The sequence below is a fragment of the Erpetoichthys calabaricus genome, chromosome 10, assembly GCF_900747795.2.
Source record: "Erpetoichthys calabaricus chromosome 10, fErpCal1.3, whole genome shotgun sequence".
Taxonomy (NCBI): domain Eukaryota; kingdom Metazoa; phylum Chordata; class Cladistia; order Polypteriformes; family Polypteridae; genus Erpetoichthys; species Erpetoichthys calabaricus.
The window spans coordinates 62,893,386-62,909,653 of NC_041403.2; the positions used below are offsets into that span (position 1 = coordinate 62,893,386).

The window sequence follows — 16,268 nt, forward strand, 5'->3', positions numbered from 1 at the left end:
GGTAAAAGTTATTAAAGTACATGGAATTTACAAGCATTATGCACATAGAATGGAGATTGTGTTTCCTCACCAAAGCATGTATGAGTGAGTAGTAATATTCAAAAATGGTTAGGATGTTGAGATGGATGCAAAGTAGTTGAGAAACCATTGATGAAAAACATGAGGAAGCTTTCGTTCTCAGCTGTTTTTGTTCTGCCACAGAGGAAAAAGGCTTAAATAAAACAAAAAAATCCTTTAATCACCAGACTGAAAAGTATAGGCAAAGTTCCACATGCTTTTTTAAAACTCAAACGTCCCTGCTACAAAAATAATCAGGAAAAAAGTGATTGAGATATGGAAAAATCTCAAAGAGATCAAAGTCAAAACTAGGAGATCAAGAAAACCAGGTGCCAAAACTAAAACACAATAAACACTTGTAATCAAAATGGTTCTTGCAATCTTAAGCCATAATTCACTAAGAAAAACCAAATGCATTGACATTAACCAACACAAAACTTGAATGCCAGTGTGCACCAGCATTTGTAGCAGTGCTTCTCAAGTTCAGTCCCGATGACTCCCTGTGGCTGCAGGTTTTTGTCCTAGCCCATTTAATCTCCTACCTTAATTAAGCAAGCCATTCATTCCCAGTTTTTATGTGTTTTGCATCCATCCAGATATTACAAACTGGTTATGCTAATTTGTTACTGACTGAAGCAGGAAAGTATTTATTAGTTGGATAGGAAATTTGTTCTTTTTTCTTTTCCTTTTTCATTTTGTTTTAATGTTCTGGTTATTTAGACATTTTTTGACTAATAAGCACACAAGTGGGTAACTCTGAAATAGTTGCTTTTGCGCTGGCATCTGCTTTGTTCATCATTAATTGTCGTTATTCAGATACAAATTAAGAAAGCAAACTCCACAGAAAAAGTAAATACAAAATAACAAAGTAAGCATTTAAAGACACAAATATCATTTTTTGTAAGTTTAAATCCGACACTACTCCTCTTTTCCAAATGCAAAATAAACGGAAAAAAATTGGTCAGCTAATTAAACAATGGGATCAGTTAAATGTAAAAGTGATTGACTGATTGAGAAACAGTTTGGGACAAACACCTTCAGCCACAGGTGCCCCAGGACTGAATTTGTGAAATTACTGCTTTAATGCATCACAGCAATAATGTCACGTTAGGCCACTCTGAAAGGTGTGGCCTAGAAAACCAGGACCCATATCCTAGCAACAGCCACTCAAATGGCAGTGCCCATCCATAAACAAATGGTCATGGTAAAAGAAACACATAAATGATAATAATTATTAACACTTATCCAGAGAAAGTAACTTATACAAATACCCATACTGGGAGATTCTTTGATGACAGAAACGTTGGAAAATTTCAAATGACTCTGAAACCAAATTAAAAGAAAACAGAAGAAAAACTATTTTTGTCTGAATTATAGCAGTCTTTATTTTTATGTTTTTTTTGTATTTTGTTTTTGTAATTATTTTTTCTTTCTTTTTTATTTTAGATTATGTTAAGCATTCCATCATTATTAATCTAATTCAGTTAGCTTTTTCTGTGATTTGTGGGTGTTTTGTTAATTATGTTAATTGCCTAATTGTGTTTGATGAAAACTAATCCTTCAGCAAAATGGCATTAGTTCCGTTTTTGTAGGTTTCTTATTGATTTTTTGAAATGTTTTGCAGTCTTTTGACAATTTTGTATTGGGAGCTTTTTCTTTTTAATATAGTGTTTTGTACAGTAATCCCTCCTCCATCGCGGGGGTTGCGTTCCAGAGCCACCCGCGAAATAAGAAAATCCGCGAAGTAGAAACCATATGTTTATATGGTTATTTTTATATTGTCATGCTTGGGTCACAGATTTGCGCAGAAACACAGGAGGTTGTAGAGAGACAGGAACATTATTCAAACACTGCAAACAAACATTTGTCTCTTTTTCAAAAGTTTAAACTGTGCTCCATGACAAGACAGAGATGACAGTTCTGTCTCACAATTAAAAGAATGCAAACATATCTTCCTCTTCAAAGGAGTGCGTGTCAGGAGCACAGAATGTCACATAGATAGAGAAAACAATCTCTAGCAAACAAATCAATAGGGCTGTTTGGCTTTTAAGTATGCGAAGCACCGCGGCACAAAGCTGTTGAAGGCGGCAGCTCACACCCCCTCCGTCAGGAGCAGAGAGAGAGAGAGAGAGAGAGACAGAGTTTGTTTTTCAGTCAAAAATCAATACGTGCCCTTCGAGCTTTTAAGTATGCGAAGCACTGTGCAGCATGTCGTTTCAGGAAGCAGCTGCACAAAAGATAGCAACGTGAAGATAATCTTTCAGCATTTTTAGACGAGCGTCCGTATCGTCTAGGTGTGCGAACAGCCCCCCTGCTCAATCCCCATACGTCAGGATCACAGATAGTCAGCGCAAGAGAGAGAGAAAAGTAAGCAATCTAGCTTCTCAGCCATCTGCCAATAGCGTCCCTTGTATGAAATCAACTGGGCAAACCAACTGAGGAAGCATGTACCAGAAATTAAAAGACCCATTGTCCGCAGAAATCCGCGAACCAGCAAAAAATCCGCAATATATATTTAAATATGCTTACATATAAAATCCGCAATGGAGTGAAGCCGCCAAAGGCGAAGCGCGATATAGCGAGGGATCACTGTATTCTTGAAGTGCTGGCTTTTTGGATTCTGAATTTTGTCTTGTTCCATCCAGATATTTTTTTGATAATATTCTTTTATTTTTATTTTGTTAATGAGTTTTTTTAACCTTTTGCTTTTAATTTTATTGTTAAAATTAAAATATATTAGCTTTTTGATGGCTAGAGTTTTTAACATTTTTCTCTCTCCATATGTGGCATCAGTCACAACATCACTGATAGAAATGTAATAATTGAGAAAATTACATTACAACTAAGAAAGGTTCATGAGGTAAGAAAAATGGAACATAACTAGCTTTACACATAACCAAAAACAAAAAAAAATATTTCCATTAGGCATTCAGAAGCTTGTAGGCCACTGGCACCGAGAATCAGGGAAATGATTTGGGGAAATAATGAATTTGAAACTTTTCTAACATAAATACGTTTCGGGAAAAGAAAGGGTAGAAAGGTTTTGAAAAATTCTTTGGATAATGCCAGAGAGCTAAAATATGTATTATCCAAATACACATATGGGAGGCATAAACACATCCGGAGAACAGAAAAGTATAAAGTAATCCACATGGAAATAGGCAACTCTATCCCTAACATAGCAATCTTTTTCCAAGTCTACCAGGTGAGATGCCTGGCCTGCTTGAGTATATGCTGGGCGTTCCCAGGTGCTTCTGCATTCCTGAGCTTCAGTTTACCATAAGTTAGCAGACATATTTGGTGAGTCAACATTGCTGTCTCTCCTGATATTCAATAGGGCTATTACATGTAGGATCTGTTGTTACCCACCATGAGTTTGGGAAAATTCTTCCAGCTTTCTGCCAGTCCTCACTGATGTCTTTCTTGCTTCGATGTCCACAAAGTAATTACTTCTGGAGCACTCTCTAAATTAATATCTTCCATTATCCCTTGGGCATGCCTCCTTTTTTTGCTTTGGCTTGTAGATTATGTCACCAGTGCCACCAAGTGCTCTTTTCTACTTTATTAAAGGCCTTGCCGGGACCTTGTTATGATCAAAAGGTAAAATAACGGACCAGGAGATAAAAATAGTGATGGGACCATCAAACAGGGCCTAATACAGGGAAATCAAACAGAAAAGTGATAAACTTACCCAGTAATGCAAAATTCAGAACACATAGTTAATGGAAACAAAATGGTAAGTTATAATACTGAAGATCAAATTGGAAGCTTTCAGCTTTCACTAGCACTAATAAAAATAATTTTTGATAATGAAAATTCATAGTTTGGACATGAAACACTGGCATTTTTTAAACATGCTTGCCATGTTTTTAAAATATCGATATAATAATCATGTGCTTGGCAACAAGCATTGTTATCACAAATTACATGGCTGTACCTGGGCTTAAAAAAGTGAAAATAGTGACAAAAAAATATCACAGTTAAACTGATAGTAAGAAAAATAAATCAAATCAGCATAAAAACATGTAACTATAATTTGTTCTGTGTCATGCTGTCTTTCCCTGCCTGGCAAACCCCCTGTACCCTGAATATCCCATCACAATACATACACTTTGTTACACACTTTAACTGCTTTTGCCAATGAAAAATGGTAAAACATATTCCCACATGAGCTCAGCAGTGTTTTCACATTTTAAACAGGCACCATAAAGCCAATTAAGGTTTATGTTGCTTTGGTTAGATCCCCTGACCGATTACCTTCCTGAAAATAGGAACTGTCAAATGTCTTACTATAGTAAGTGACACATACAAACAGAAATAAATAAATAAAATCATGGAGGATTGATTACAATGCTTCGAGTTGATCTTACACTAGACTTTAAGACATTACTGAATATAACATAATAAGAATATTGAATTGTTTTTTTTTCTATTTGTTCCTGACCTATTACTGACTCTGTTACACCAGAGAGATGTGCTAGCAAAAATAAATAATATGGACAAAAAAGAAAACTAATTGAGAAGTTAAGCATATTTAAACTGAGTCCTGCAGCCAGAGTGTGACAGATCACTCTGTCACATTTAGGTTCATTGGCAGCTCTGACATTTCCCAGTGTGAGCATAAAGAATTGGATGTGAGTGTGCCTTGTGCCTCAGTTTTGAGTTTGGTTTCTGCCATGCACCAAATAATTCAGGAACAGACTTCAGATACCCACAGTCCTAAAATTGGATTAAATAGATTCAATAAATGGTTGATAAGTCTGAACAATAATTGAATGAATGTTAATCTAATATCATACTGTATTATAAGTTGAGAAGGGCAGAGCTAATTCATTGTACATCTTCTTTTGGACAACTGTCACAGTACTGTTGTGCTGCAGGAGTAATGTTTCAGTGCATTTTAAATAGCTTTGGGGAATTTCAAAACTGAACTTGATTATTTTGGAAAAATCAGATGGATAGAACTGGTGAGCTTTATAGGGTGGAATAGTGTGTTCCCACCAAAATTGTTTTAATGTCATAATGTGATGTAAGAAAGAAAAAGAGTAGATGATATAAAACAGTGTTTCTCAACCACACGTTGCTGTCACCTAAAAAACTTTTTCCATGCCAGATTGGTTAAGTGTTATTCAGCATGTGAATTTTTATTCACCATTATGTGATATTGCCTAGTATTATTTTTATGAGGTAATAATTACAACATGTGCTTTATTTCTTTATGTTCTTGTTTTTCCTAGGCCTGTACACTTTTGGCTGAATCAAGCCCAGTCCTACTTGTACTGCAGTGAGCACAGCACTTCAGGAATCTTCTCTGAGGAGGCTCACAGCTGTACGTGTCCTTTTGATCAAGTTCTCTGCCAAGGGTCTGTGCCATGCATGGTGGCAGATGGAGTAGCGTGTTCCTCTTGTGCTCCAGAAAATCTCACACGTTGCGGTGCCTGCAATCCAGGATACCTGTTATTTCAGGGAGCCTGCAAGCCAAAAATTGCTGATTCTTTAGATCAGTATATCAGCTTTGATTCAGACATGGCTGATGGTGAAATGAGTTATCTTTTGCAACGTCTGGACAGCAAAATGGAAGTGCATGCCATTTACATCAGCAATGATGTCCGTCTTGGTAGCTGGTTTGATCCATCTTGGCGTAAACGTATGCTTCTTACTCTGAAGAGCAACAAAAACAAATCCAACTTGATCCATATGCTCCTAGGCATTTCCTTTCAGGTGTGTTCCACAAAAAACAGCACCTTGGAACCAGTGCCTGCAATTTATGTGAACCCTTTTGGAGGAAGTCATTCAGAAAGTTGGTTCATGCCTGTCAACCAACCGAGTTTCCCAGACTGGGAAAGAACTAAACTGGATGCTTCACTCCAGTGCTCTAACTGGACTCTAATGTTAGGAACCAAATGGAAGTCATTCTTTGAAACTGTTCACATGTACCTAAGGAGCCGAATCAAATCAGATGACCCGAACAGCAATGAAACCATTTTCTATGAGCCTTTAGATCTTGACGACCGATCCGCTAATCTGGGATACATGAAAATTAACAGTCTCAAAGTGTTTGGGTACAGTATGCATTTTGACCCAGAAGGAATTAGGGACCTGATCATGCAACTGGATTACCCATACACTCAGGGTTCTCAAGACTCAGCTCTTCTCATGTTGCTGGAGATGCGAGAACGAGTCAACAGGCTCTCGCCTTACGGCTCCCAACGCCTGGATCTCTTTTCCTGCTTACTACGTCACAGACTGAAACTCTCCACTAGCGAGGTAGTTAGAATACGAGACTCTCTCCAGGCCTTTAGCTCAAAGCTGCCAAATACACCCGACCAAGAACTGAACCAGCTATGTAGCTAGCTTTGGCCACTTTCTTTGTGGTCTGAAAAAAGAGGACTCATGTACTGTATATTAATGGCCTTGTGGTTTTGCAGTTTCCATGTGCAGTAACGATTTGCACAAAGTAGATAACTGAGTGTTGACAAGCCTTTTCATAAGACTTTATATAGGGAGAGAGTCTGAGTTCCTCATCATTGACACAGCTCTTGAATATCTGCAGAGCAGATGACAATTTGTTTTGATGTTGTCTATGAAGCACAGCTTTTTGGTCAACAAGCATTCATTGGAGTTGCTTTAAAGCATCGGGTTGGACATGCCATTTCAAACATATAAGGCAATATTTGCTCACTTCAAATGTTTGTGCAGTTGAGGACAAATATGATAAATAAAAATATTTCCTTGTATAATTTGTTTTTTTTTTTTTTGGTAAAAAATGTGAATTTATTTTAGGTGGACTATGCAGTCATTTGGCCATATTGAAAAGCAACATTCAATCCTGTTGTAATTTTTGCCCAGCACTGCAATCCTGTTAAGCCGGCCTGTCAATGCCATTCATGTCCATGCTGTCTAATTTCTGGTAGTGAGAATGTAATGATGGAGCATTTAGCAGTTGTCGTGGTTATCAAGGACAATGTCATCTTTGGTGTGACATCTGTTTGCCTTTATTGTTTTTTTTTTTTTGTTTTTTAAAGTTATGGAATTTTCTGCAGGTTATCTATAGCAATCGTTTTGGTCACTAAAATTTTGTAATATTAAACAGTTTTATATCTGCTCATCTTATATTAAGTGACATATGATTAGGTTATTATGCAAAGTCTAACATGAAATTTTTGACCTTCAATGTGCTGCAAAGCTCCTTTAGGTCAATTCGTCATAACTATATATAAAGTACATGTACACCACGCTATTATTATGAAAAAACTAGCACTATAGTATATACACTTGGAGGAATGCAAGAACGAAGAAGGCTGTTTGTTTCTCTTAGTGGTTCAGCATACCCTCCAAATGAATAGAAGATGTCTCATGTTAGGTACACATTAATCATACAGGTTTTGTTTTCTGAAATAATACGACATGAAATAAAATTACATGCATCACCATTCACTGCCCTGTTGTATATAAACCTATGGGAAATGTTTGTTGCTATAGTGTGAACCATAGTGCTTTTGCAAAAGAGAAACACGTATACAGAAAGGTTAAATTAAGGTGTGGGTGTCTTGGCAGAATTATTTTAATGTGTATACTGTAAAGAAATGGATTAATAACCTTAAACCACATAGTAAAATACGCAACTATTAAACTTAATGTGCATAATCTGGGAAATCAGTGGTCTGGGTACAGTACAGATTTTTGCAGGTAGAGCATGTATTCCATTTAAATGGCTTCTTAATATCTAGACATCTCATATATTGCCGCAGTACTTTTAGCTCTGTTTCTTTGAAGCTCAGCAGTGTGCATTGGCTGTATTGTATTAATCCTGCTTCATGAGGAAGACATCCACCAAGGTAACCATGATGACTGCTTTTACAGCAGACACATAAAACAGCTTTTTGAACTAATTGAAATGAAAATTATGCTTGTAAAACTTTGCCTTATATTGTACATACTGTTACAAAAAATGTAAGAAAGAAAGATGATAATCAGAGATTTTGAAATATTATCCCTTGGTTTTTATACATGAAGTGTCATGTTTTATTTAGAAATCTTATCATCTATAAATAGCATCATTTACTGTTAAAATAACTGAAAAGAATGCAAATTCCATATTTCTTCACCATTGCTTACATTTGACATCCTTGCAGCATTTTACATTGCATTTGTACAATGTAATGTTACTTTCATTGAACTAAAACAGTGTGCTCAATGCTATAAAATAATGAACATTCAAAGGTGATTAATATGAAAGATCTACAATGTTTCTTAGACAATTAAGTAATTAAAGACATTCTTGGATTATAAAATTTGTTTTTGAAATCCTGTCATTTGAATAGTAAAATTGGTGGGTCTTTGCACCAGAGTCACTTTGTTTACCTCTGGGGATTTTTTTCAATTATTGCCCATATTCAATAAATCGTTTTTGTTTTAAAGATCAACTAATTCATTAGTTCAATGTATTTTTATTATACATTTTCACATACATTTTGGTACTTCAATATCTGGGGTTCAACAATGGCTGGCATTAAGTGGGTATACATGCACACACGTAACCGGATTAAGGTAAGTAAGGTGGAAACCTGGTTTCTTAAAAATTCGTGTTAATATGGTCAAGTAATCTTTTGCTGTTCTCTTTTGTCAAAGGGCTCCGCAGTCATTAAACTGCATAGAAGAGAGTTAAACGTCATCATCATCCCCAATGAATTTGAAAATAAACATGGTGCCTGTGATCATTTTCTTTTGCTTTATTAATATGTTTCATCAAGGTGATGCTTTTTTTATAGGTTTCTGTTACCAAACTGCACACAGCACACACTTTTCTGCTTGGCTGACTGAGACCTGCAAGGACTTGGTACGTGTGTTTCTTGCCTCACACACAGTGCTGCTGGAATAATAAGAAGGCAGGTATATTACTTCAATAAAATAAGAATTGTAATTAGGTTACTCATTACTTTAAAGAGTAATTGGACTATGTAACATATGTTACTTTTAACGAGTTTCCCTACTGCTTTCAAAATTCTGTTGTAGAGTTTAGCACTGTACATTCAGCTCATCAACATAAATTTAGCAATTTCTGAAATATTGAGAAGGATTCTTTCAGCCAGGAGAAGGAATAATGCAATTGCCTGAACATTTGCCTCTGGAAATGTATTTTGTGGGCTGTTCTACCTGTGCCTGTTGAAAGTGTGTGCAAAAGCAAATACATCTGCAGGACATGCGCAGACTTCAAAATCCTCAACAGTAACCTGGTTAAGGATTTACATGGCCACATAAATAGGTTATTTGCAGGTTTCTTAAAGGCCATTAACCTGCTTTCTCTAGCCTGAATAAGGGTTTACATGGCATTTTAGAAACCAGGTTTCTGTGAATAACTGGGTGATTGAAGCGCATGTAAATGTGCAAATTTTATTCTGGCAGAGAGTTCCAGAATAGATCCTATTGCCCTTTACATGGCTCTTTTAGGTGGTCTTCTATCCTTAATAGGTCTGCTCACCATTGCTGCACTAGATGGAGTGCTGTTTGCGACTTTGCAGGCTTGCACCCCTGCCGCCAAGCTCCTACTTCTGGTGACTCATCCCTGGCTGATACAACTTGTCAGCACCGTTACATCGCCTTCTCTTTGAAGTGATTGTCCCCAGCAACCACTTCCATCTCCTGAAAGTGGCACACAACAATCCAAAATGGTAGAAAGGTCTTTGCATAGTTGGTGACAAAAGCACATTGGCAGGAGTCTTGAGCACTTTGCTGTTAGGTAGTGCATTAGGGATGTTTAGTGCTGTGTTGTCAAGTGGTGCAGGAGAGGGCAGGGCTATGCAATGACATTGACAAATTGCATTGATCATAGATGAGTCTTCACAAGTACAGTATGAGCAGACATTCCATCACCATTAGCAGGGGAGCCTATAAAAATGGCAAGCCTGCAAAGTCACAAACGGCATTCTTTCTAGAGCAGCAACTGCAAGCTGTCTTTTGAAGTATAGCGAGATACCTAAAAGAGCTACAGTATATAAAGAGCAAAAGAATCCCACTTTAGATACCAATGTAGCATCAGCGCTGAGTCCCAGAATGGACCTTTTGCTCTTTACATGGCTCTTTTAGGTGTCTTGCCATCCTTTAAAGGGCAGCTAGCCATTGCCACACCAGATGGAATGCTTGTAATGACACTAACAATTTACATCAGCAAGGGATTAGTCGCCCATAGTATAAGCTGGCATTCCCTCACCAGTGGTAGGGGTGCCTAAAAAAGTGGCAAGCCTGTAATTTCTCAAACAGTATTCTGACTAGTACGAAAAAGGCAAATGGTCCTTTTAGGGATAGTGAGCCACTTCAAAGAGTCGTGTACAGAACAAAGACTCGGCGCAGGTGCTGCGTTTTGTTTATGACTTTTCAGGCTTGCCATTTTTAAAGGTGCCACTGCTGCTGGTGACAGAATGCCCGCTCATACTTGTGATGTAGCTTGTCAGCACCGTTACAGTATCTAATAACAAGTGAAAGATTCTCCCTTCTTTCATTTATAACTCCTATTAAAAACTAACAAGTGTTTTATGTATTCCATACACATTATAAAGTAACTAATTAAAAAAAAGAGACATGTTTTATGTACAGTATAAATGCTTTTCTTTTACTAGCTTATATGTGAATTTTTCTCTCTGTTCTTTTCTCTGTGCGACTCCATTTGCCAACGCATTCACCATTTAGATGATGAGAAAATATGACATTTAACTCTTTACTATCTTCTGTAGAATATATATATATATATATATATATATATATATATATATATATATATATATATATATATATAAGATTGTTCTTATCTACTATATAATAAAATTCTAAGATTTGTGTGTGCCCGGTTCCTCTGAGCAGTCTCATTGGTCAGTTTGGCTTTGTTGATGCAATCAAAAGAGGAAGTGTGAATGTAAGACACACAAGCAGAAGTAAAAGCATAGGAGGCATACTGAGAATTGTCTTCAAAGACGCAAAGTTAAAAAATGAACAGAAGGCGAGAAAGGTGCTTTGAGTCTGAGAAGCAGGCTGTACAGGAACGTGCTCGAGACAGAGAGTGCCAGTCAAGAGAAGTTCAGACACAAGAAGATACAGAGGAAAGGTGAAGGAGGAATGCTAAAGGTACACATAGAGCAAGAGATATCAAATACGTTTTAATTTATCCTACTACCAGTAATATAGCCAACATATTAATAAAAAGCTTGCCAAAGATAAACATTTATAAATATTTTAGGGATCTTTAGATTTCTGCAAGTATAGTTATTCTGAGGTGCAAAAAGAAAAAAGCATTAGTCTGCAAAAGGATTGGGATACCAGCCGGTCACCCCATTTAATAGTTTATGAAAATAAGAGGAAAATGGCACATGAGGGTGCAAAAATGGCTTCAACCCTAAAAAAAGCGCAGTCGTTACTTGAGAGTGCTCTGCCCTCCTCAACGATGGGTTCCAATCTGAGCCCTGACATCCTATGGCTTCAGTGTTTATCTGTTGGCAGGTTGTCAGAAACAGAACTGGGTCACATGTCCTCCAGTGGTCGAGCTTCAGAACTGCAGGTAAAATGGGAGATGTGAGCAGAAACAATGCCCTCTGTCTGCTTGGGGTGGTATTTTATGTCCCCTAAGCTCATGTGCATGACACTGTATTTTAAATGTACAATGTATCAAAAGCTAATTGGAGAAATAAGTTAACTTTACAGATACTTATGCAAGTAATCCTAGTTTATTTAATAATAATAATAACATTCAATTTATATATCACCTTTCATATGCTAGGAAGATCATTGCTCTTACATTTTAATCAGTCTACAAAGAGAATTTAATAGGTGGGCTCCATTGGGACCAAAGTTAAATAAAGGATGTCTATTTCCTGACTGAGTACTTTGGTGATCCTAGCTTCTATTTAAGGGAATTTCTGCAACAATCTTAATGGTAAATAACATAAATAATGTAGATTCTATTATGAATGGAGTTTTGTTTTTATTTTTTTCTGTGTTCTTCTTCAGTTAGGTATAATTTCTTGTGGTCTTTCTCAATTTTGTGGTCATTTTCGTGATTGGAGTATTCATATAAATAAATGTATTATTATTATTATTATTATTAATAAGAAGTCGACTTTCATCTAACATCTTTTTGGAAGCCATTTTATGGATTCCATTGTCACGATGTGAGTCCTGGTTGCTAGAGGCGTGTCATCTAGAGTCCCAACATCATGGGGTCAATTGGTGAAAAATTAAAAGATCATCTCAATGGCCATTTTGTATCTGAGATTGGAAAAAAAACTGTAGCTACTTGATATACTTTTCGTTTTTGATTACTGGTTGTAGAAGCAAGCTCTGGTTTTTGATTTTGACTTCTTTCTCTTCTGGTCTTTTTCTTTGCCCTGTCACTCCGTTCTTTCTCCCGATCCTCACTTTTAATTTTTTGGATTGTCTGTCTTTGAGCAGTCATTACAGATTCATACTGAGTCAACAGTTAAGTTTAAAATTAGGCAAAAAAATTATGTTGAACTGCAGTAGTCAGTTTGTTGTTACTGTATCAAAAATGCTTTCAGAATTATAGAACAATGACTGGTTTTAAATCTGTTGTCAAGGCAGCATTAATTAATTAAAGTAATAAAGTGCCATTCCTAATCGATATGCAACATTACGTTGTAAAATTATTCACATTGGCATAATTTTTCCAGTTAACATTATATGATCTTATTAGGTCTGTAGCACATTTATATAAAAAATAACATTTAGTAGGTAGGTTTGTGTTAATAAACCACACAGTAACCATGATATATAATGTTCAGTCTCCATCTATTTATTCATTGGAGGGGATCAGTGTCAACATACTAAGTTGGGCAAACCAGGCCACTGCCTGCATCTTCCAGTACATTGAATTCCCAAGCTCTCACACCTCACGTGAGAGACAAAATGCCATGCCGCAGGTTTTAGGTCTTCTCTCAGTGGCCGTACTTTGTTTTGCTTCGTAATTATTATTCAGCAGTCACCTTTCAGTCCATAGGCAATGTTTCCACTTCAGGATATTTCTGCACCATTAACATCCTCAGGGTAATGAAGACATTGGTCCAGTACTCACAATCTCTTTTTACTTTTTTATTTTGTTTTTATGTATAATGTACAAAAAAATCTATCAGTTAATATACTCATGGGCTGTCAATATATTTGGATTAAACCCCTTTGACATGTTGAACGGCATATTTTAAGAATATAGCCAGCTTGATAGCAAGCCTGTTGTTATATAACTTGTTTCAAGACATTTTATATAGCTCTCTGCAGAGAGGGCCTGCACGTGTTTAAAATTATAAGGTACTACTAGCTGTGTTACCCAGGACATTTCCTAAGACAATGGGCCTCAGGTTAATCAGATGTGATATGTAAGTAACTAGGTATTTTTCTGTATATGTATTTGCTGTTTTCTTTTTTTCTTCTATATGTTTGTGTTTTTGATTTACCAGAGGCTAATATTAATTTACTGGCGGTCCTCACTCTGGAGTATGCTATATACATCTGCTCATGAGTAAAATATTCCTGCTGTAGATCAACTCTTGCTTTTCCAGATGACTTGGCTTCTTAATTCAAAATGATTTGTAGGAATAATGAGAATTGTTTGTTTAAATATAAGTTCACCCTGTAGCTCATACTGATTTGAATGTAATATTTTTATCTGTAATCTGGTACCATTGCAAAGTTTTGGAGGGTTTAGATCAAAAGCAGTATACATGAACCTAAAACCTGGATTCATGAGGCGACCACTGCCATCCTGTACTTCTTCCTGTATTTATTTAAACTTTGTAATGGATAAAGTTTCCAAAGGAAGGAAATGTACTAATTAATAAAGTGATAGTGTGTAGATGTGTAAACGGAATCAATGCCAGAAAAGCATTACCTCAACATAATCTAATCTATGGATTTTTGCTTTCTCTTAATGCAGATTATACCTGTAATTGTATATTATCTGAAGTATGTTGAAGTAAAAGATTTTTCCCATCTAAAGATGAGCCTGAAGTTCAACTTGGCATTAGCTTTTCTAATTTATTCAAGTAAATCCCAAGACAATTCCCTTTAGGGACTTTAACATACATGATAAGACCACATTTTTAAACATCAGTCTGAAAAATGCCTAGTTAAATCACTTTCATTTATGAAATGAAACATCTTGTGTAAATTATTCTTCTAGTAAAAGAGGTTGATGTAAATAGGAAAAAATACATTAGATGGATCCCGTCCATTGAATGTTACAGATTTATAATGACTTCAAGTTTCAGGACTGGAGATCAAAGCAGTAGTCAAACTAAAGACAAGATAACAGATAATATATACTGATCTTTGCAAGGTTGATTTAGGACAAAAAAAGTTTTCTTTAGTTACATATAAATGCTTAACCTAAATCATAAAAATGTAAAAAGGAAATACTTTGAACTATAGCGCTTTTAAATTTATGTAGTCAGAATGCTATCTTTAATGTATCATGTTGTTTAAATCAAGCTCTTTTGCTTTTTTGTTTTAGGGTTTTAATATAAAACTCCAGTAGTGTGTCTTATCAATATATACAGAATATTTCTATATACAGTATGCTGTATGTTTTTATATATAAAAAATATGTATACTGTGGAACATACCCCGGACACAGACAGGCAGACACGTTGTAATCACCCCACACACGTTTATTATGCAAGTCCATTATTTACAAAAGTGCTCCTCAGTCCCCAAGTCCCCAAAGTCCTGGCCAACACACAACAATGCCTTCACTTTCTCTTCAGGCCGCCTCCTTGCCTCCTCCCAGACCTCGTCCTTCTCCTCACCTGACTCAAGTCCTGAATGAAGGGAGGAGGCCCCTTTTATAATCACCCGGATGTGCTCCAGGTGCTTCCCGGCAATCTTCCACCGGCACTCCCCAGTGTGGCAGAAGTGCCGGCTGCATACCCAGAAGCACTCCGGGTGTCCCCGATCCTCTTCCTCCCAGCACTTCCGGGTGTGGCGGAAGTGCTGAGGTCCAGGGCTCCAAAGGCATTGGAGCGCCCCCTGGCAGTGACCACGGGCCCCTACAGGGTTGAGCTTCACAGTTCTGTACCTGTGGTCCCCAAAGCAACCAGGGTGGTCACCCCCTCGTGGTCTGGAGGAGGTGCAAGCCCTCCTCTGGTCCTCTTGGGCATCCTGGCTGGGTACCACCCCCAGCCATGTGCCACAATACATATACACATACATATATATATTCACAGGTTTGAATTACAATCTGATTATTTAGGTGATTACCTACCAGGTAATGCTTATGGCTGGTCGGCCAGTCAGCAAACATTCTGCATGTCATCTCAGTTGCGAGAAACAGATCACAGATATGTTATAGAGTATTAACCAAATAATACAAAGAGTATTCAGCACGTGTTTTGCTCTTATTGGGGCTCATTGGATGTACACACTTTTGCATCCCCTTAACGGGGATCGAACCTTGGACGTTAACACCTGAGGCAAAGCCTCTGACATTGCACCACGGATGCAAAAGTGCGTACACCTGACAAGTCCCAATAAGGACGAAACACATATTGTGTACTCTTTGCATTATTTGTCAGATACTATATATATACCGTATATACTGATCAGTCATAAAATTAAAACCGTTCAGAGATAGAGTAAATAACATTAATCATCTCAATACAATGGCACTAGTCAAGGGTTGGTATATATTAGGCAGCAAGTGAACAGACAGTTCTTGAAGGTGATGTGTTGGAAGCCGGAAAAATGGGTAAGGTTAAGGATCTGAGTGACTTTGACAGAAGCCAAACTGACCAACATAAAATCGTAGCTTTGCCTCAACAAGGCAAGGCCATAATCAACAAGCACCCCAAAGTGTTATGTTGAAACAGTCAAGTAATTTAAAGAAACTGGGCATGACAGAAAACCCAGCAGAAGAGCAAAAAGCTGCTGCAGCTAAGTATATAAAGATCACTTCCTAAACAAACAGAAGACAATAATAATAATTCATTACATTTATAAGGTAAAATGCTTACACAGCATTCTGGCAGAGTTATTTGGCACCAAAGCACACAATTCTTCCATGTGAAGAAGACTCGTAGGATGTGTTGCACCTAAAAAAACAATTCCAGTGTAATTAACTCAACAAGCAGAAGAAATTACTTTGAAAAACTATAAAATCCACTGGCAAAAAATTACATGGACTGATAAATCCCACTTTGAAAATTTTGGTTCAAAAA

The 16,268-nt window shown here is 36.9% G+C and overlaps 1 protein-coding gene across 2 annotated transcripts in view; it reads left to right on the top strand.

Annotated features, from left to right (window-relative positions):
* brinp2 (bone morphogenetic protein/retinoic acid inducible neural-specific 2) overlaps nt 1-16,268 on the top strand; it is a 724,527-nt gene that overhangs the window by 310,645 nt on the left and 397,614 nt on the right. Inside the window, exon 8 of one of the 2 annotated variants that reach the window (XR_007936145.1) lies at nt 5,295-7,149. Coding sequence is in view for 1 of the 2 variants with exons in the window: in XM_028811321.2 (XP_028667154.1) it covers nt 5,295-6,411 (1,117 nt within the window). In the remaining variant the exon portion in view is untranslated. Of the gene's footprint in view, nt 1-5,294; nt 8,488-16,268 lie in introns of those variants that run through there. The other variant, XM_028811321.2, reaches the window with a different exon arrangement.